At 39.8% G+C, this 23,545-nt stretch overlaps 1 protein-coding gene across 2 annotated transcripts in view; it reads right to left on the bottom strand.

The window, feature by feature from the left end:
* Window positions 1-23,545, bottom strand: part of LOC109407578 (sodium-dependent serotonin transporter) — a 144,877-nt gene that overhangs the window by 18,047 nt on the left and 103,285 nt on the right. For both annotated transcript variants that reach the window (XM_029876095.2, XM_029876096.2), the window contains 2 exons: window positions 13,330-13,663; window positions 12,860-13,133 (listed from right to left, as the gene is read on the bottom strand). In XM_029876095.2, coding sequence (XP_029731955.1) covers window positions 12,860-13,133; window positions 13,330-13,663 — 608 coding nt within the window. The remainder of the gene's footprint in view (window positions 1-12,859; window positions 13,134-13,329; window positions 13,664-23,545) is intronic.

Raw genomic sequence — 23,545 nt, 5'->3', positions numbered from 1 at the left:
TCTGTGGGGTGTGAACAAAAATTAGTGACCTTCCCCTTGGGTGTCCTTCCCATAGCAAGCATCGATGACAGCAAGAACGAGGACGAGGTGGACAGTGTAATGCTACCTCATTGGAAGTGGAGCTTTGGCGGAGCAAATCGCCTGCATCTGCGAGGTCCCTTATCATGCCAAGTGATTCTACTGTAGTAAGCTAAGTGTTGCTAAGATGGATGGGAACGGATTGTTCCGGTGAGTTACGTAATATTCACAACCTCATTGATTCTTACTTATCCAAATCACATTCTCGAAAATTGCACAACGAAAAATAGACGTCGCGACCTTTCGTTCAAGTCCAGTTTTAGAGCTTGTTGATGAAGAAGTTAGGGAGCTAGTGAATGAGTTTTTTTTTATAGTGAGTGGGATAAGTTTTTGAAATGGTGAGTTAGTGAGTCGTTAAGTGAGTGGAAAAGCGTATGCATTAACGAGTGAATTAGTGGGAGAGTAAATTGACATCTAAGTAAATTAGTGTATGATAGTTGGTGAATGAGTGATCTGACACGTGAATGAAGACATTTTCAAATTATGTGATGAGTGAATGTATTGATGAGTGAAGCAACCGAGTGAGAGAATTAAAGTTTAGTGGTTTAGTGAGCGGAGCGAATGGATTGATGAGTAACAGAGTAAGTTGATCTGGAGGGTAACGTTTCTCTGGAGCCAGTCTTGCCTAACTCACAATATCACAACTCACTTTTCACTAACTCTTGCACTTGAGTTGTTTACTCACTCAATAAACCATTAAAAAACCCAGTCAACACATGATCGCATATGATGTTGGATACGATTCAAAAGTAAAGGCGATATACGCACACTTTACACGCGGTTAAATGGAAGCAGGTAAGCATATGGCCTCCACTTTAGCATCCTATTCAACATCAAATAAGACTTTATGTTAGCTGGGAAGAGCACATGTGAACAAGCACGAATAAAAGTTACTAAAAATCGTGTATAAGGAAAAATAACAAGCAAAGTTGCCACATCGACAGTGACCTCCTCACTTAAAAACTGTTTTCAACACCATAATGGCGCAAACTTATGAAATGTTTCACTAGCACACTTTTGAATTGGCCTACTCAGAGCTTAAGTTGTATTTGCTCAAATAGCGATTAGTGTATTGCTATTTCACTAATATAACAACTACGTCTTAGCAACCCATTGGCAATTAGTTTCACCAATTAGAAATTACTTGAACAACCTTACAATCATCGCTTTCCAAGTAAAACTAACACATTCTCTTGGTGGAACAGTACTAGGCTGCATACCTAGTAACACTAGCGCCAAAAGATAACACACGACATATTTGTACTGCGATTCGAGATGTGTCAGCGCCGAGTAATGGTGCCAGTTATTTCAATACAACCATTGGTATTCTTTACAAAACCGCACTTCATGAGCTTGGACATCTGTCCTGTGTGTTATTGACTTAACTACACCAATTACTGATTCATTTTCCCACAAAATCACTTATCAACAAGCTTACTTAGTCACTTATTCACTAAGTAACTAACTAACTTACTCGCTAACTTACTCGCTAACTTGCTCAGCTCACTCACTTCTTAACTTAGTAACTCTCAACACCACTCCATTCACTAATCCATTAAATGAGCATGAGCATGAGCATGAGCATATATGACCGTACTATTCGTAGTTGCTACTCCGTGATTGACCAGAACAATCGAAGTTGCACAAGGAACCAACAGACGGAGTTTGGGAGTAGCTTACCGTCCTCAATGTGCATCTTCGAGAATTCCAAACTTTATTAGGTCAATAACGGCGCCGGCCACGTCCTTACGGTCATCGAGGAAGGAAAGGAATGTTATTATGACGTGCGTTGCTTACTAAAGACCGAGATCACCTCTGCGTCTCCACGTCTGTTATGGGAAGGACTTTTTGTTAGTGGGGAGGGGAAAGGGCGCATGATATGAGTTCACTTTGGTAAGTGGAGTGATTCATGCAACCCTATTAATATCAAACCACTTATTTTCATTTGGACTAAAACAAAACACATGCCGACATCGAAGATGACGAACCATTCAGATAGTTTTCGAAGTGCGAAAATTAACGAAAGAGAAAATAAAGTGATTTGAACCAACGTGGCTTTGGAACTTGGGCCGACACTTGACGTGACGAACATTTCAATGTCTGTTGACTAAAATCGCAAAAAATGTTGTTTGTTGCATTTATCGTATCATAAATCGCCCCGTACGAAGATGAGCAGTCAAATAGACGACGACGACGACGACGACGACGACCGAATGAAAACGCGGCCTGTACACTTTTCAAAGCCAGCGCGCGATGCTTTGCTGCTGCCGAACTAGAACTACCGCACACTCCATTAAATTACTTATATACTTATCTCCTAATCATACACTTTCAGTCACATTCACTCACTAACAGGTTGTAGCACACTTACTAACAGGATCACTTACTCACTAACTCATTCGCTCACTTATAAGTTCTCTACATCGCTCACTGATTCACTAGTTAACACACATACTCGCTAATTTACAGCATCACTCATTTTCTCCGACTCACTCTCTCATCCATTCTCTCGCTCACTCACTTGCTCACTAGCTCACTTATCAACTCACAGATTCATCAACTAACAGGCTCACAAACTCACTAATTCACAAAATCACTAGCACACTAACTTATTAACTTATTTATTCACTACGCCACAGTTGGCCGTGCAGAATGAATTTTCAACCGATGACGATGAAATGGAGACGACCGTTGAGGTGGATGAAATAGAACCAGATTTCGAAGAAGATGCTGATAAGTGGTTTCTTGGATGCAAAAAACGTACAACCGTGGGTGGGAAGAAAAAAGTTAATTTTGAAAAATTGGTATACATGAGCGACCCAAATGACTCCTAATTGTGTTAAAAGGTCGTAAATCAATCAAACAAACAACTAAATTAGCTCACTCAACAACTCACTAGCTCACTAACTCATTAGCTTATTTATGCGCTGCTCCACTCACTAAATCATTCGCTTGCTTTTTAACTCAAACACTCTCACACTCACCAATTCACAAATTCAGTTATTGACTCACTTACTCACCAATTTATGCACCCACTAGTTTATTAACTCCCGCATTTGAAAACACACTCATGTACTGATTCGTTCATTTACTCACTCGGTAACTCACCTATTGACTAACTAACTAATACACTTACTTACTCAGTTCCACGGAACAGATCTCACCTACGCATTAACCCAACAAGTCACTTACTCACTGCCTCACTTATTGACTCACTAACTCATACACAATAATTCACTAATCCTCTTAACTAGCACATTTTTAGCCTGACTTACTCACTACATCATTCAAGCTTGGGGCAGATCACACTCACCTACTCACTAACTTTTTTACTCATCCACCAACTCATTCACTCGCCTGGTTTCTACTTCTACTCCAATTATTACTAAGAATGTGATAAAGTGTGAAGCACTCTTATGTTGTCTCCATCTCCGGAATCGACTCCGTTTTGCCGCAAGACATTCAAGAGGAAAGGGGCGTCTAGGGGAGTTAAGCGCTTTTTAAGTAGAAAGAGAGGAGAGAAGTGGCGCCCCTGAAATGTCACAAACGTTTCTAGGACCGTCTTGAAGCTCCTGTACCCCTATGAAACCCCATGAAACCCGCATGAGGGTACCCTATGAGCCTCCCTGAAATATCCCTGATTTTCTTTTCCGAAAGACTCTGAAACGCTTAGAAATCCTTATAAACTCTTCTGAAGTCTTCTGAAATCCTTCTTAAGTTCTCTTTAACCTCCTGGACACCTCTGAAAACTAATGAAACTCACGTAAACTCTTGAAACATATGTAAACTACCCTGAAACCACTCCGAAACACCTTTGATCCCTCCAAATCCCTCGAAACTCCTTCCTCTGAAGCCCGTATGGGCCTACGGGGCCATCTATTTATTACATATGGCAATTTTCACAGCTTTTTGACATCACAACTACTTCATATTTGGTTCGGTGGTCCGAGGTGGTTGCATTGCAGAGAGCTTCAGAGGATTTTCGACGGGTTTCGGAGGCGTTACAGTTATGTTTTAGTTATTTTAGTTATTGAGTTGATGAGTTAGTGAATCGATAAGTTTGTGAGTGGAACAATGTGTGCATTGACTAGTAAATTGGTGAGGAAATGAATATCAGTAGGTGACTTGGTGTGTGAAATTTGATGAATGAGTTATCTGTTACATGACTGAGGTAATTAATAATTTTTTTTTATCTGTATTAACGAGATTTTTAGCCCTGGGCTAGTTCATCTCGGGACCCACGCTTTACTTCCCTTCCGAAGGAAGAACTCACATTTTTTGTGTGAGTTTGTCGGGAGTGGGATTCGATCCCAGGTCCTCGGCGTGATAGTCAAGTGTTCTAACCATCCAACCAGATCCGCTCCACAATTAATAAATGATTGAACTGATGAATAAACAATCGAATAATGAAATTTAAGATTAAGTGGCTTGATGCGTGAATGGGTTGATGAGTAACTGAGTAAGTTGATAAATGTGAGAGTGGATGTGAAAATAAGTTAGTATTATTCACGCACACACACGCTTGTTACTATTTCACTCGATGGCTCATTCGTTTTCTCACACATCCACTTACTCACTCACTAAGTCACTCTTCCGTTCACTCATTAACCAACTCGCTAAGTAATTAACATATTAACTCACAACATCATTCACTTACTCATGTTATCACTCATTCACTCATACATTCATTCACTAATAGAAGAGGCGAATGAACCTAGGTTTAAAACCTCTATAATAAAAAAAAAAATTCACTAATAGGCTCACTAATTCACTAACTCACTCATTCACTCACTCACTAGCTCGCTCGCTTATCCACTCATTCACTAACAAATAAATCAACCCACTTTTCACTCACTCACTAACTTACTACCTCACGCACCTACCAATTCATTGATTCATTCATTAGATAATTAGCTCACCACGGCGCTGTCCATAAACTACGTAGACTCATTTTTGGTCATCTCAGAACCACCCCTCCCCCCTCGTAAACTTTCGTTCATACAAAATTTTCGAAATTTGTATGGAGCGTAGACTTTGGCCAGACACCCGTCCCCCCTAAGACGTAGTTTATGAATAGGCCCCACCTAGAAACTCACCCACTCACTCATTTCCCCACACATTCTCTTATCAACAGGCTCACTCAGTCACTAATGCACTAAGTCACCAACTACCTTACTCATTAACTAAATTAGTCTACACCACTAACTGGTGCAATAAACTACTCATTTACTCACTAACTCACTATATCCGTCACTTGATCCCTCATTCATTCACTAACAGACTCTAAATCACTTACTACCAGAATCACTGGATAACTAATGAGCCCTCTACAAGCTCACTCGCTTTCTCCCACTCACTTGCTCACTAACTCTGATAACTAAAAGGCTCACTCACTTAATAATTCACAAAATCAATAGCATACACACTAACTCACTAGCTCACTTACTCATTAACGTATTTATTCTGTACTCCACGCAGTAACTCACTAAACCACTTACTTGCTTTTTAACTCACGAACTTTTATACTCATCATATCAAAAACATTACCACCTTCTTTGCATAAATATACTCGTTTCTGACTCTGCATCCAGCCACACACGTCAATGCGCTTATCAGACAGATCAATCATCAAGCTATCTGTTAAGGGTGTTGAAGTGCGTGAGTGGATCCACATGGACGCTACAGAGACAGAAACATGTTTGTTCGCGAAAAAGCAGACAGATCCTTTTCCTCAGCTCAATTTTCTAGCTCACTTCTTATCTACCACTTACTTTAATAACTAATTGACTCAAACATTTATTGACTTATGCACTTATTTGTTTTATAACTCCCTCATTTAGGACATCACTCATTCACTGATTCGCTCAATAACTCACTCGGTAACTCACTTACTAACTCACAATTTCACAAACCAATACACTTACTCACTCAGTTCCACGGAACAGATCTCACTTACTCATTGTCTCACTCATTGACTCACTAACTCATACACATTTATTCACTAACACACTCGAATTCACGAGGTAGCGCAGCTCTTTCCCTAAGCTCTAACTTTCTTATCCTGCAACTGACTTACTCACTAACTCATTCAATCTTGGGACAGCTCACACTCACCTATTCACTAACTAAACTACTTACTCATTCACTCACCTGGTTTCTACTTATCCGATTACTACTAAGAATGTGTTCAAGTGTGAAGCCACTCTCATTTTGTCCTTTGGTTTCCGTTTTGCCTCAAGACATTCAAGCCTTATGCATGGCAGTCTTATAATGTTGTTGTAAGAGAAATACCTCAGGAATAAAAATAGATTTTTCACAATACTATGGAAACTGAAATCCAATTTGTTGTACCATTTTTTTCTTCTTCTTCTTCTTCTTGGCGTAACGTCCTGAAACGATTTTCTTCGAGCCAGGTTTTTCTACTCGCTAATTCCAGACGGGAATCGGCCAAAGCCCCAAGCTGCTGGTCTTGAGCCGACGGCTGCTTCCGGGGTGGGCGCTCAAGGCCTCTTTTTGGTAACCTGGATCTCAGGGTCGTTGAGGTGGTCTTGGAGAATTCCTAAGGGATTGGTGTGGTGAAAAAGCGGACATTACAAAGTGGAACAGACTATGGAAAACAAGATTTCTACGATCAAAACTAATACAAACTGTGGTTCAGAGAAGCCATACAAATTTATTATTAACGGAACTAGAAAAACTTCGAGGTTATGTATGTGTGTGTGTATTGTAACGGTTTTACATAAGGTTCATGTACAAGATAGTTTTGGGACGAGCTCACCGGTTCGTTGCGGCCGTTGCTGCTGCTGATGATCCGGTAGGCTCTTGATGCTGGAATTCCGGATGTTTCGGGTGATCTTACGGTTATTCGGCTTCTTCTTCACTGCTTCAGCCATCTTCACAAACTCATCCTCATAAAAGAAGAGAGGGGGGGGGGGGTTTAGCTTGACGGTTAGGCCTGGTTAGCTTACGGCCATTGTTCCACAGGGTCCGGAGAGCGGTACCAATTCGTGCACTTTCACTGGGTCGGGGTTCGAGCGAGCTGACACCATTGTTCATTGGTAAGGCACAGACTTTACAGAACGTCACGAGGTAGCCCTAACGCGAGGATTACCTTTCTTCTTACCACTTCCGACCGTTTCACACACTGCAGTTCAAAATCACCACACTCGCTCGAACTTTTCGTACGTTTGGTGATCTTTGGTAGCCTAACTCAGTTGGTATTAACTTTATATTGAAAGGTGTCTAATTAACCAACCGTTGTGGTGATGGCACACAAAGATCCGTACTATTAAAACTTAAATGTTTTATACTGTTTGTGACGTTTTAGCTGTAGAGGTTTTTAACATTTAATTTAATTGAAATTTGTTAGGATTATTTTTAGTTTAAGTTTTAATCACTAACACGAGGAACTAAACCGGTTTATAATATTGCGGACAAAACCGGACCGTCGCGTTCATCACTTCTCCGGACCAAAACTATATCAGCGCCTCCCCAAATTCTGCCATGTCATTTATAGTCCCCAATAAAAGGGCGGAGGTGGGGAGAGAGTGTAGAGGGGGGGGGGCGGCGTCTTCCACCACCCTTGGACCCACTCCTTATTCCATCCAGATATTCTTCATCTTGGTGACAGATCTGAAGATGATGATGATGACAGCCACTTACACTCTAAACAAATTATATTAACCAAGGTGTCTTGTGAATTTAAGTTAAAATTCCGATTGTGGCCACATGCAATGCCTTAACAAAACCTGACGGACACTTGTTTTCCATTTTTTTGTAAATAAATAATTTAGTAATTGTATATAAATCAATCTGAATAAATATGTAAATAAAGCATCTAATATTGAATAGTAAATAAATAAATAAATAAATAAATAAATAAATAGGAAAAAATAAATAAATATAAATAAATAGATAAATAAAGAATCTGAATAATAAACAAATCTACAATCGGAATATATGAACAGAACAAAATAATTAAATAAATAAATGAATGAACAAATAGATTAATAAAGAGACACCTTAAACTACTAAGCGTAAAATAAACATAACTCAAACACAAACCTGTGGAGACCAACATTTATTATACACTTAGACATTTAAATAAATAATATAAATATACAATATTCAATAAAAAAAAACAATAACAATAACATGCTCTGAACCAACAGCTAGCCTTTGCACCACACAAGACATTGTTACCCAAACGGTTGGTAACAGTCCTCACTGGGACAAAGCCTGCTTCTCAGCTTAGTGTTCTATGAGCACTTCCACAGTTATTAACTGAGAGCTTCCTCTGCCAATGACCATTTTGCATGTGTATATCGTGTGGCAGGCACGAAAATACTCTATGCCCAAGGAAGTCAAGGAAATTTCCTTTACGAAAAGATCCTGGACCGACCAGGAATCGAACCCGTCACCCTCAGCATGGTCATGCTGAATACCCGTGCGTTTACCGCCTCGGCTATATGGGCCCGCCATTTTTTCAAAACTTTTAAAATTTTAACCGCATTCTTCATAGTTTAAAATTTTCCAACATAGGACAACTATGTGTAGAACGGCAGTATATCAATGTCCAATGTCGACTTCTTCAACATCGAAGTAATGTCACTCAAAAGGTATTTATTTGTATTCATAGCCGTTAGAAGGTCTAAGAAGCACTTACGGGAAAGGAGCGACGGAGCTAGTTTAGCGCTTTTTAAGGTAAAAGAACTGGGCGAGGCCCCTGAACTGTTAATAACTTTTCTAGGACATTCCTGAAGCTCCTGTTATTTTATTGAATCCCCTTCTGAACCTCCCAAAAACACCCCTGATGTTTTTCCGAAAGCCTGTGATAAGCCTATAAATCTTCATAAAACTCTTCAAATCCCTATAAAACTTCTGAAAGCATAAAAACACCCACTGGAACTCCCTGTAGCCGCCTCATATCCTTCTGTAAACACCCTGAAACCTCATGAAGCCCTCTGAAATCACTCAAAATCCCAGTAAAACCGGCATGAAAATCCTGAAACGCCATGAAACCTCCTTGGAATACAACTAAACCCCAGAATTGACTCCTTGAAACCCCCTTGAAAACTCCCCATTGAGTCTAGGCTCACGTTAATACACTGGAAAAAATCCGGTATACATATCACGATTTTGCGAAAAACGTGTAATACATCATGAACAAAGGTCATCACTCATTTAGTCGTGACGCTACCTTGGCGTTGAGATTAAGTCTATTGTTGAGAAAAAATGACAAATTAGGTCTGATCAATATTTCATTGATGTAAAATGGCAAGCAGAAACACAAAATTATGCGGTATGTATTCTGGAACAAAAAACAAAATTCATAAAAAGCATAATTCATGATTCTATAGATTGTTATTCATGATTCACATTTCATTCAATTAAATTAAAGAATAAACAAAATATTAACATTATTTGAATTGCGTATTTCAGCCAGTTTTCGGCAACATCACGTTCAATGCTAGGCTAGTTCAAAAGCTTTACGATCTTCAAGTAGGTCGGAAATCTGCTTGTCGGAAATCAGCAAGGTGACGACAAGTACGGCCGGTCCAACTAAGGGCGGGCTCCGGTTTTATATTTTTCCTGCAGATATGTTCAAACCAAAACCTTCCAAACAAGGATGGCATTGCGCACAGAAAATGTGCGCACACACTGAGGAGCACGCAATTCTTGCTCAAAAACAGCTTATTTGGCGGATCCGAACAGCGGAAAACGCAATAAATACAGTCACCCTGTAATTCAAACAGAACTCTATTGTTCGGTTCTATTTTTTATTCACACTTAGAACTTGAAAACTAAGAACAAGCAATTCCGTTACTTGCCGATCACACGGGACACCTTCACTGAGATCAAAAGATAACTGACAGACTGGCTTGCATTGCGTAACGTTCAGCGGCGCCAAAATCCATTGTTTTTATTCATGATTTTATGTTTCAGCTCATGTTTACAGAAATCAGAGTCTTGAAATCATGACACAGCGCTCTTGGTACAATAATTGAGCTCATGATGTTTTTTTATTTTTATTTATATGAATAGCTTGGTCATGATATCATGATTTTCAGTCATGCTACTATGAAGCGGTAAGGTTTATAATTTTTTTTACATTTGGTCATGAATCCGAAAATTTTTGTTCAGTGTATAAAAGACCTAAAGCAAAAAACCTCAAAACTTTAAAAAAAAGTCCTACACCCTGAATAAGTTATTTTGTGAGCAATGAAATCGGTTGTCTAGAGGGCGCTCAATGAGATTAAAATTAGTATAGGAAAACATAACCTTATATAAAAATGCCAATTTTAATTTTTTTGCCGCTAGGTATTTTGAAGGCAATTTTGTTTCACTCGCGTAACAGTACCATTTGTAAAAAGTAATAATTTAGAAAACGACACTTGAAGTTTGAAAACTTATTTCCATGTAAAACTTTGAAAAATCGCCATAACTTGAATTGAATATTTCGATAATCTTGGAACTTCACAGATTGCATTGAAAATAAGTTTGAAGTTTATATGGGAGCAGGGCCGAATTTAAGGGGGGGCCAGGGGGGCCATGGCTCCGGGCCCCCACATTTCAGGGGCCCCCACAAAATGTTACTTCAAATGGGAACCGAAAAAAAGTAGTGCTAGAAACATATTGATTTAATTTTTATCACAAGTACTTCTACTCTCAAGATGTATGTGAAATATTGTGCTTCAAATTAGAAAGAAGCAGATAATAAAATTTCAAACTTTTCCAGAAAATTGTTAAGATTTTTAAGGTTTGAATTGATCACTCTTGTGAATTGCAAAAGCTATTTTAACAAAAAAACATGAGAAAATCTTCACCTGAATTGTGGATGAAATCATAAACGCTATGGAATAGAGAGTCGAAAAGTTTCTGCTGAAATTTCTTCAGCAGCTTTTAGTAGAATTTCCGCTAAAAATACCACTATGGATTTTTTGCCTCTTGAAGTTTCACAAGGAGTTCTTAATAATTATTCTGCGCGTTCACCAGAAACTCCTTTCGAAGTCGCGTTAGGAATGTTTATACTTAAGTTCCACAAAAAAAAACCTGGTAATCGGTCAGCAACTCTATAGATTTCAACATGGTTCCACAAGAAATTCTATTTGGAGGTTTTGCAATAACGGCCCCAAAGATAGCGCTATAAATTTCATCTGAAATTTATCGAAAATGTTTCCTATGAAAACTATTTTTAAATTTCTTAAAGGACCTCCTCATGAATTTCGACTTGATCAATGGAATCTAATACTATGAATACTCTCGGATAAAGCGTTATTTACTTAATAAAACTTCTTTTGCACTCGACTTCACACTAGATTTTCATATTTGGATCTCTGTTGTGCTTAGTTTATAGTGGATGCCTTTTTTTTCTAGTTACGCTTATTAAGCTAGATTAAGGCGGATACAAAAATTCATTTTAACTTGTTGTCCCCCCTTCGAAAATTTTTGGCAGTATATTGCATTTTGAGGGGGCAGTTAGAAAAATATTTATCAAAATATCGGGTCCTGCCAAAAATTCTTAAACAAATCCGATGAGTTTTAAATATTGTTCAAATTAAATACATTACGATTTTTACCCCCCCCCCCTCGACCAGCCAAACAGTGGTGACAAAAAGTAAAATAAATATTTGTATCGGACTAATTTCTTAAATATCTACCCTAATTTTCCATATTTTCTGGATTTTTCAACAAAGAAAAATTATCCTCTAAAAAGAGGGCCCTACAACACTGTGGCCCCGGGCCCCACATTTGTAAATCCGGCCCTGTATGGGAGCGATTTGTCGAATCACCCCTCGTCGCATTTTGTTCTGGGCGGAGCTGTCAAAAAGTGATTTCAAAAAATCTCTTTGAAATTGATTTTAGCTACTAAAATATAGTTCTAAAAATCTGAAAAAAATCGTAGTGGCTCAGGAAAAGGTGCTCTTTTATATAAAATCAAAATATCAGTACATTTTTCAAAATTTAAAACCCCAATTATTGTAATCGTTCCCGTAGTGCCTTTGTGGACAATACAGTGGTTAATTAGTTGAAGCCATAGGCGCCAACTTAGGGGGGGCAAGCATGGTTTTGCCCCCCCCCCCAATATTTGGCAATTTTTCGATTTTCCCATACAAAAAATCAGAAAAACCAGTCTTTGCCCCCCCCAATAATTTGACCAAGTTGGCGCGTCTGGTTGAAGCGATTAGGAAAGAATATCAAAAATGGTATAAATTGAAAGCTTACAGCACCTCTTTTCGCAAAAATCTAATACTTGCCATTTTTTAGTTAAAATTTGTTCATGTGCGCCACTCCCCTTAGAATCTCCTTGCCACCTCTTCTTAAGCTCACCTAAACCATGAAATTCGATAAGGGTAATAAACTTGTTCCATTTAGGTAATAAAGCCATTCTAATGAAAATGCCATTTATGCACGATCGACCCAAAAATTGAATAGAAATTTAGTTGTAGGAAACATAAGAAGAAAAACAAGATGAAACAATATAGAAGATAATAAACATAAGGGTAGATAATAGATCAAAAGAGCGAAAAAATATAAAATATAGCACATAAAAGAAAAAAAAAATGTAAGAAAAATAGAAATGTTTAAAGATGAAACAGTGCAGTGGAAGAGAAAGATAGAAAAATAAAAGATAAATTTCTTCAAATTCATTTCAAGCATTCGGTAGTAGAATAACTTCAAGTTTAGTATTGATGAACATAAGAGAGGATCAAGACTGAATCAGTTTAACAAGTCATTACTTAGCATCCAACTACCACTACCCATAAACTGATATACTTACCCTGGAATTGCCAAGCTTGTGCCATTCTGGGGTTAAGTAGTACCGAATGCCTTCGGCTGCCCCCGGTAGCGTCACACCTCGTGCCAACAGAATCAGCAGAACTACATACGGTGCCAATGCCGTCACCCAGACCACCTTCCCGGCACTCCTAACTCCCTTCCACAGCGAGAAGTACACCAGCACAAACACGCCGAAGACACACAGCGCCAGCGATGGCTTGACCGGACCCATAAAATCCAGCCCGTCCGATTTGTACTGCTCCAGGACCTGGCGCCTGTCGGGATGAAGAGAAACAGTACATATATCACATCACATGAGAATCCATCCACCCTCTCCCCTTCCAAAAATGATGAAGAGCATCATCATAAAAATCCACAAACTGTACACCGCGCATCGACCGCCATAAAACAGTCGATGACCATTGTCATCGTAAAGGTGTAGGAATTTTCAATTATCCTATTTCAACTTACTCGAAGAACTCCCGGGCCGGACTGGTCCGCACGATGTCCTCGCCGCCTACCATGTTGGCAGCGCTTATCACGGTGCTGCTCACGTTTCCCAGTAGCCCAAGGGTTCCGTTGACCAGTAGGCTAGCGTTGGTCCCGACCAGTGTTGCCAACGAACTCGTCGCATTCGCCAGCGACGTAACCGGCATGCAGGCATCGGTGTTCCACGGGTTGCCGCATTTCGTCCACGGCAGCTCGGTGCTAAATGAGGCGAAAAGATAATACACCGCCCAGCCGATAATCGTGTTGTAGTACATTCCCATGTATATGTCGATTAGGCAGATTGCGTAGCCCACACCTGTCGGGAGAAAGAGGAAGAGGGACCGTCAGTCACTGCTAGCTGCACTACACACTGGGGTTATTGTGGTCGAAACAGGTGCTTAATTGCTTACTCATTTGCGAGAGATCGGATAAGTAGGCGGGTGGACATTGATTTATAGCCCACTAACGCAACCGCCGCGCCGCCCGCCACCTATGATGGGCCGTATTCATTGGATGGCAAATAAATAATGACCGACTGACCAGCCTACTGTTTTGCTAGGTTTGGGATATTTTTGTTCCTAGTCAAACAAAGGCACTCCACGTGGCGGCTAAGAAGTGCATCGGTGTCGCCATGACTGGATTAAGAGACATATTTAAGCTATTTTTGGCTTGATAGCTCATGCTTTGTTTAGAAGTTTAATGCCTTCACTTCCAGTGTCTTATCTCTACTATTTAACCAGTTTACTTATTGTAGGGAGACGCTTCCATTTTTTTTCAGCAGAATGATCCCAATTTTATCCTAAAAAAACAAAGCATCGAAGCGCTGTTTGTATTATTTCTCACTAACTGTCCCGGCAAGTTCTGAAGAGAAATAGTTCTCAAATGGAATTTGAATTTTTTCCGTTTTTGTTCAGGTATCAGGTATCAGAAGGCCGGCTCCAGAGGCACGTTATCCTCCATTTGGGACATTTGTGCCATCGCCAAAATAACAGCCTATTTCATCATCTACCTGAGGGAAAAGGAAGGAAAAAGGATTTGGATGGGGATAGGGGCAGGTAGGGAAATAGGAAAAATACCCTGGAAGAGGGTACTAACGCACAAGCGTACCACAATGGGTTCAAACAGCGCCCTGAAAAGGGCACTGTAATTACGCATAAAGCGAAAGAGAGCCTATAGCTCTTTACCACAGCGGGTTAAGAACAACAGAATATCCTGAAGATTCAGGTTTCTGAAGTCCGTTTCACTTAATAAGTGTTTACCGAATACTCGGAAACGCAGTTGCGCGAAAACTGGACAGTTACATATCAAATGATACGAAGTTCCATAATCGGATTCACAGCTATCACAGGCAAATGAATCAGCTTGCTGAATATTCGCCATGTGATAGCTGAGTCGGCAGTGGCCAGTCAATGCTTTGACCAGCATGCTGCAATTCTGCTTAGACAGATTAGTTAGATACTTCGCCACCCGTAGAGATGGCTCAGCACTATACAATTTGGTTTGACGACATGACTCCAAACTATTCCAATATTGTCTGTGTTGAGTGACAGCCCAGGTGTGAATCTGAAGCTTAATCCAACACTTCGATATCGGAATAGCTGGCTCAGGGCCAATGAAGTCATGTGATGCTCCAGAGCGAGCTAACTCATCAGCCAATTCATTTCCAGCGATGGAAGAATGACCAGGTACCCAGCACCTGCTCGACCTTCGAGAAGGGAGCCATCAGTGTAACATACGATGCCGTCTGAAATACTTCTTTCCAGATAACCAGATGTCCACTCTTCCCGGGAAGGGAATTTCGTGGAAAATGTCCTATATGGAAAATTACAAGCAATTGTAAGATCACTTGGAGCAAGGACAATTTCGTCCCAATTCACCAAAAGTGGAAACAACGAGGTGTGTGTTGAACTGCGGTTCACAGGAGTTTCCTCTAGTAGACCGAGTACCCGTAACCGGTAAGTGCAAGAAAGGGCTTCTTGTTTGAGATGAATGTGTAGTGGGGCAACGTCAAAGAGAACTTCGAGCGCTGCCGTAGGAGTTGAAGAGAACGCTCCAGACATCGCCATTAAGCACATCCTTTGGAGATGGCCTAATTTTGATTGGACCGTTCTCACTTTACCCTTTTGCCACCACACAAGACATCCATAAGCCAATATTGGCCGAACCACAGTTGTGTAAATCCATTTGATATACTTGGGTTTTAGACCCCAAGTTGTACCAAAAGTACGCCGGCATTGCCCGAAGGCCATACAAGCTTTCTTGATTCTGAACTCAATGTGAGGTGTCCAGGAAAGCTTGGAATCAAGAATGACTCCAACGTACTTTACCTGTTCAGTCACATCGATTTCAGAATCAAAGAGACGCAAAGGTCGAACGCCATTACGGTTTCGCCTTTCCGTGAAAAGAACAATAGATGTTTTACTCGGATTAACCGAAAGGCCATATTGGCGACACCAACCCTCAACTACCTGAAGGGCGTTTTGCATCAGGTCGAAAAGGGTGCTGATGCACATACCGACTAACAATGTTAGGTAGTCGTCGGCAAAACCATAAGTAGGAAAACCGCTATTATTGAGTTGCCTCAATAGCGTATCTGCTACGAGATTCCACAAAAGCGGTGACAAGACTCCCCCTTGGGGGCATCCACAAACACTCAATTTCCTAATCCCTGCTAGACGCAATGTCGAGAAGAGATATCGGTTTTTGAGCATTTGGTGAATCCAATTGGAAATCATTGGAGATATACCATGACTCCGTGCGGCTTCCAATATGGCATCGAAAGGCACGTTGTCAAAGGCACCCTCGATATCTAAGAAAACACCCAAACAAGATTGCTTTTGAGCGAATGCTTTCTCGATATCGTAAACAACCTTGTGTAAAAGAGTCACAGTGGACTTACCAGATTGGTAGGCATGTTGGTTCACATGAAGAGGCACGTTGGCCAGATGAACATCACGGATGTGATGATCCACAATGCGTTCTAAGCATTTCAGAAGAAAAGAGGTCAAACTGATAGGTCTGAAACTCTTTGCTTCTTCATACGACGCACGACCCACTTTCGGAATAAACTTTACAGTAATATCCCTCCAGGATTTGGGAATATACCCTGTAGCAAAACTGCAAACAAGTAGTTTTTTCAAAACATGTTTGAAATAATCAAATCCCTTCTGAAGCAAAATAGGATAAATCCCATCTGCCCCAGGAGATTTGAAAGGAGCAAAGCTATTAAGAGCCCACTCAATCGATTCTATAGTTACAATACTCCGAGCCGAAGCTAAAGAATCATAACTACAAGAAAAGACATCAGGATCATCCGAAGATGTAATATTCACACATCCAGGGAAGTGTGTGCTGAATAAGCATTCCAGAACTTCCTCATCAGAGGAAGTCAGATCGTCATTTGGCAAACGAAGTTCGTTCACCCGGAAATCCTTAGATTTCGCAAGGATTTTGTTTAACCGACTGACTTCACTCAAGCTGGAAACATTTGTACAAAGGTTTTTCCAGCCGGATCGTTCAGCAGACCGGAGAGCTTTCCTGTAGGCCTTGCGAGCCGACCTGAAAGCCTCCAAACCAGCCGAACGTCGTCTGTTCCAACTCTTTCTACATTGTTTCCTGAGTTTCGCCAGATCAGAGTTCCACCAAGGGGTTCCTCTTGTGATCTTCACAGACCGTAGAGGGCATGCTTCTTCAAAAGCTTCCATGATGAAGGTCGTTGTAGTATCAACGGCATCATCTAAATCACTTGGAGTGTCAATGGATGGTGAATATCTATGAAATTTGGCTGCAACCAAATCAGTATAAAGATCCCAGTTTGTTGACCGAGGATTCCTGAAACGCAATGTTTGCGAAGTAACATTTAAATGTTCAAAAAAGATATAGCGATGGTCAGATAAAGATTCTTCATCTGACACATGCCAATTGGTCAGCTCGTGACTAATTCTGCTAGAGCAAAGCGTTATATCTAACACTTCCTCTCTAGCAGATACCATGAAGGTTGGGCGGTTGCCTATGTTAAGTAATGCAAGATCTGTACTACTTAAGTACTCCATCAAACTGGAGCCTCTCAAGTTAATGTCTGAGCTGCCCCAGATGATATGGTGAGCATTAGCATCACTGCCAACAATTAGCGGAAGGCTTTTTGAAGTGCAGTATGCGATGACTTGTTTGAAAGCATCCGTAGGGGATGGTTCATCATGTGGTAAATACTAGTGTGGGTCATCGGAACCGTTTTCTCAGATCAAAGCTTTTTTGGTTCCGTTTCGGGTCCTGAGTATCTGTGCAAAATTTGAGCACGATCGGTTGCGTCTACACTTTGCGCATTGCAATTGAAATTTGTATGGGATTTTGTATGGGAAAACATACTTTTTTGTATTTTTGTCATAAGTTGAAAAAGTTTGTCTGAAACTTTTCAACCGATACTGTAAAATGTTAGCCTAGGATGTTCTGAAAAACTTTGTTGAAGACCGCAAAGCGATTCGATGCTTGTGAAAATAGTTATAACCAACGAACCGCATGCATGTGTTTATGTTTTAATATGTAAAGGAATAACAATAGCAACAAAATCATGCTGTTTCGCCAAGCAATGCCAACGCTATAACTTTTTCCATAAGCATCAGATCACTTTGCGGTCTTCGACAAAGTTTTTCAGGACACCCTAGGCTATGTTGTCACTTTATCGGTTACATGGTTTTAGACAAATTCGAGCTTGTTATGAGAGAAATGCAAAAAAGTGTGTTTTCCCATGTAAAATCCCATACAAACTTCAAACGCGATGCGCAAAACGTAGACATAACCGATCGTTCCCAAATTTTGCACACTTATTTGGGTCCTGAAATGGGATCAAAAAAGCTTTGATCTGATGGGATAACATTGAATTTTTCATTTTTCCATATAAACGATGACCCACTCTAGTAAATACACAGAACAATAGACGTATTTCCTGTTGAGGTTTCCAACAGATACATCAATTGTGATAGCACATACATCTCTGGTGGTTAGTTCAGAGATGAGTGTAGCAACTATTGCGTTGTTGACAAGCACACAGGCTCGAGGCATGACACGCGAGTTTGCCATTTCATGTTTACTGAAAGTGGCAAACACCGGGTTCACAAGGTTTCCTAGATAGAAATTTCCCTTACGAAAGTAAGGTTCTTGTACCAAGGCCACTTGGGCTGTACCATTTTGCATAAGTCTGCAAAGATTGATCGTTGCTGTTCTTTTATGCTGAAGATTGATCTGAGCTATCCTAACCGTAGCCACTACCCAAACTAGGTAATATTAAACTCTTCGCAACAGCAGCACAACAAAGAACAGTAACAATAAAACCAAATCGGTATCGATTGGCAAACGCCAAAGGCGAGGATACACAGAATACACTGTGTAAATCGCATAATGCGAAACCATATAGGTGAAAATTTAAACTAATTAACAACATCTTCATAATCCCGCCCTTATTTAGTCTCAAGTGAGACTAAAGAAGGGCAGCTGATTGTCTCGGAGAAACACAAGGTCCACTGCACCATTGCTCCGGTTAGCGCAGTAAGGGCTACATACTGTGGAGGGCGCCCTGGTACTCCACAGGCTCCGTTAGCGGTTAGGTTTTTATTAGACCCCCCCTAGCCATGCATTCCTAGGCACGGTAAGCATAAAGCCGCATCACACCATGAATTAGGGGTCACCTGTAGGTGGATTCTTACCACCGGAACAGGCGGTCCGTAGTGTTATTCTTAGCCAATTGAGACAATCGCTACCGACACTACACAGCTATCTAGGCTGATCGAGAAAAGAAGTTAATATTGATGATCAACTTCATACGGACTCGAACAGCCGACAATACTTTTTTGTTACTTTTCCGGCCAATTTTGGCAGTTTTGTTTTTTTTTTTTGTATAAACACACCCTGCACGATACAATGGTGGAAGAATTATGTAGATCAATTAACCCTTTCTCGAGCAAAATCGTGACATGCAAACACCATTCAATTTTTATTTATTTTGTATTTTTGTTCAGTTCTGGTCACATATGATAGCAAAAAACGTATTAATCGGTGCCGTAATCAGTTTGTTTTAAAATATATAAAATTTGGGAGCATAGGATTTCTAATGATTCCGTGACCCTATATGTTTACAGTCGCAATGAGTGACAACAATGTTGATAATGATATTGCTTTTCACGGGTTAAAACGCTACCTCCTGTCAAAATTTCATTCATTAAATCGGCTCGTAAAATGGATTATTTACGAGAAAATATAAGGTTGCGAGCCACTTGGGCATAGGTTAGAATTTTGAGCACTTCTCGCTATATCTCAGTCAATTCCAAACCAATTGATTTGAAATTTTGCACACGGCTAGGCTAGGTACTATACGTATCTCACAACTGTTCCAAAAATAATGTCAAATGTTTCAAAATCGGCTAAGTTATATCAGAAAAGTGCCCAAAATAGGATCCCTACCGAGATGGTTCCAAAAAAATATAAAAATTAAAGATTTTCTCGACCATAAAAACTGAAGTATAATTGTTCGCAACCGCGAGCACCCTAGAACACTTCAACCCTGGAGCTACCTAGAGATATCGCCGTTGTGGGATCACTTTCGATTTCTTCTGATGCCATGACCTGCGCTATCAACAAACCATCAACACACTCTACAATCTCTCTGCAGAGAGTAGTCATGTATACGTGCGATACCTACGATTCAAAAGGGGATAATTATCGCTATTTCTGCGGTGATCAACCATGGGCCTGATAAGGAACGCTATATCGTTGCTGATGTCGGAGTTGACCCGAAGTGAAAGATATGGGAGAGCAACCGAGAGCCCGCTCGACGATGGAGGTCTGCAGCTCATCTATCCAGAGTTAGCTCAACAGAATCGCCTAGGTCACGGTCAAGAACAGGAGCACCTCCCGTGTGCGCTCATTTTAATTTGTTAGATTTAAGTCGAAGTCGCAAGAATGTTAGTGTAAGAATAAAGCCAAGTGATGTCGTGTAGTTTTTAATAAAGTTGTTTGTCCGTAATAAATGTGGTTTTAAAGTGGAAAGTTCGTGTTACGTGTGCCTCGGAGAAGGAAATGAGCCTGTTGGAAGAATCTGCATAACTGGCGGTTGCAGCGGAATTTGCTTGACGAAGATTTAGTGGATTATTCATGCATACTGGATGCATGCCACCCCCCCCTCATCCCTCATCTGTGTTCGGTTGGTTGTTCCCTCTATCGCAAGGGCTATCGAAGCGATTAGGCCAGGTAAGGGGACAGATCCGTTCAATAATGAAACACGTTTTGACAGATTTGAAGTGAAACCCATGGAGGAAACTCTGAAGCATGTATTGTAGAATTACGGAAATTATCCCAAACAACACTCCTGTAGGAACCCGTTGAAGTAAATTTTGAAGATTCCTCTGTAAGAAATGTTGAAACCTGTAGAAACTATTGATGAAAACACTGGATGAATTTCTGAGAAAATATTTGAAAATGTATGGAGAACTTCCAAAAGAAACTCCTGGAAACATCCCTTCACGAGTATTTTAAGGACTTCCTTACGGAATTTACGATGATCTCTCTCCAGAAATTTTCTAAAAAGAATTATTCATGAATGTTCTAGTAAAATTCCTGATGCAACTCAGGCGGGATTTCAAAAGAAAATAATTCTTGATATATTCACGAGTTTTGCACGAAGCAATAATGCTTATACATCCAGATTTCCAAAGAATTGCTAGAGAAAAAAAAGGAATCCTTGAAGAAATTCTGGAAGTAATCTCGAATAGATCACCAAATCAATCTTGTAAAAATTATCGAAAGTATCCTCAAGAAAATACCAAAGGAACCAGAGATAAATTATAAAAAAAAATTCTGGAGAAATTTCAGAATAAAATCCTAAAATATATCCAAAACGAACCAACGAAAGATTCCTGGAGGATTCCTTAAAGAGATTGTATACAAATTCCCATAGAAATTTTCAAGGAATATTTGAAAGAATCCATTAGAAATTATTGAAGTACTCCGGGAAGAACAACTGATGAAATCTTGGAGGTATATTCATCGGCATCCAACAAGAGTTTCCGAAGGAATCTAAGCCAACGGAATCCCAGAATCCAATCAATTGTGGAGGAACTCCAGAAAAAATGCTGGAGAAATTCCCGCTGAAATTCTAAAGAAATTTCCACAGAACTCCTGGAGAAATTCCCGAATGAGTAATGTAGGAACTCCGGAAAGAATCCGGGAGAACCTTACAAAGGTATTCTGCAGGAAATCTCTAAACATGCTAGAGGAGCTTTAACATAATTCCTGAAGTAATCCTGTAGATATACCCGAAAGAAATCCTGCGGGAATTTTCAAATGAATCCTGGCGAAAATTATAAAGGAATCTTGGAGAAAGATTCGAAGAAAAAATCCTAGAGGATTTCCCAAAGAACTCCTAGAAAAATTCTCAAATTATTATTTGGCGAATTCCATAAAAACTTTTGGACATATAGAAGAAAAAATATGAAGGCATTACCAATGGAATCCTAGAATATCTCTCGAAAAAAATAAGAAGAATAACATAAAGAATACTAGAGAAATTACCTTGGGAATCCTGGAGGAACTTTGGAAAAAAAAAATACTGAAAGATCTCCAGAAATAGTTTATAAGGAATCGTCAAAGGATTTGAAAAACACGAGAAATAACTTCGAAGAAATTTTCAAAGTAGTCCTACCTAAGGATGTTCAGCAGAAATTAAGAATTTAATATATGGTGAATTCCATAAGAAGTTTTGGACATATAGAAGAAATTTATTAAGGGTTATTGGAGAAATTGCCAAAGCAATCCTGGAGGTATTGCCAAAGAACCCTAAAATAAGCCTCGAACAAATATAAGAGGAAACTCAAAAGAAACACTAGAGGAGTTACTTGAGGATTCCCAGAAGCAATTTGAGCAATTCAAAAAGGAATCTCAGAAGTACCTTCAAATGAATAATGGAGGCATTCCAGAAAAAGCTGGAGTAATTTTCAAAGCATTTTTAAGAGCTCCCAAAGAAAACCAGAGGGAATACCTGAAGAAAATTTGGAGAAATTCGGGAACGCATCTTAAAGGAATTCTTGGATGAAATCTGAAGAATTTATTAAAAACTAGCTGTCCCGGCAAACTTTGTCTTGCCGTCTTGTGGTGGTTTGACAACTGTTGAACTCAAAATAGCACCGCACTCTAGATTGGTTTCATTTTCGATCATGTTGATTTCCTTCCCAGCTCATGAAAAATCAGTACTATATCAATTTTCCTACTTTTCTAGTTAATATTCGTAACTTTTAATACATATAAACACAGCCACCACGAATACGAATCAAACAGTTCAAGGGTCAGCCTGATCGGTTCAGCCGTTCCTGAGTTTTGTTGCCTCAAAGGAACTTCAAACTCATTTTTATATGTATAGATAGATATAGATAGATAGAGATAGATAGATAGATGCAGGAGAGAATTCAAATCCCAAATATATCCTAGAGGATCACTTGGCCGGCGTTCAGTCAGAGTGGACTACGCGATTTTTCGGGCAGGTAAAGATAAGCTGAGGAATTCGTTAAACCTGAACTTTTCGGCGTTATTTTGATGCAGATGTGTCATTACATAAAAGAATAATGGTATTTCCGAAAATAATGCCAGAGATTTAAAATTTCAAGTGCTTGCAGGTCATTTTTTCGAAATCACTGAAAAACAGATGGTCCGGTCTGACTTAACACCGACCACTTGTAGGAGGAACTTCCAAAGGAATGCTAAAAGAATTTGTGAACTTGTTTAGCGGAATTCCCAAAGGAATTTGAAAGTACGAGAAATAATTCCGGAGGAGTTCTCAAGTGGTCCCTGCCTAAGGATGTCCAGCAGGAATCCTTGAAGAATTTCCGATTGAATTGTGAAGGAATTTCCTGAAATACACTAATGAAATTCCAAAAAAAAATCTTGTTCGAATTCTGAAAGAATACTGGATGAAACCCCAAAGAAATACAGTACGAATCTACAAATTGCTCAGGATGGAATCTTCGTAAGAATTCTGGAAGAAATTTCTACAGGACAGCTCAAAAGTTTCCATAGGAGTTTTGGAGGCATTTGCGAATCTAACCTGATAGATTCCCTAGATTCCAAAGGAACTCTCAAGAGATTCCCAAAAGGATCCTAGAAATGATAGTTTGAAGGAGTGCTGAAGGAACTTTCTTAAGAGTGCTGAAAGAATTCC

Source organism: Aedes albopictus, chromosome 3, assembly GCF_035046485.1.
Source record: "Aedes albopictus strain Foshan chromosome 3, AalbF5, whole genome shotgun sequence".
Classification (NCBI taxonomy): Eukaryota; Metazoa; Arthropoda; class Insecta; order Diptera; family Culicidae; genus Aedes; species Aedes albopictus.
The sequence above is the reverse complement of the archived record's forward strand: the minus strand, read 5'-3'. Positions and strand labels throughout refer to the sequence as shown.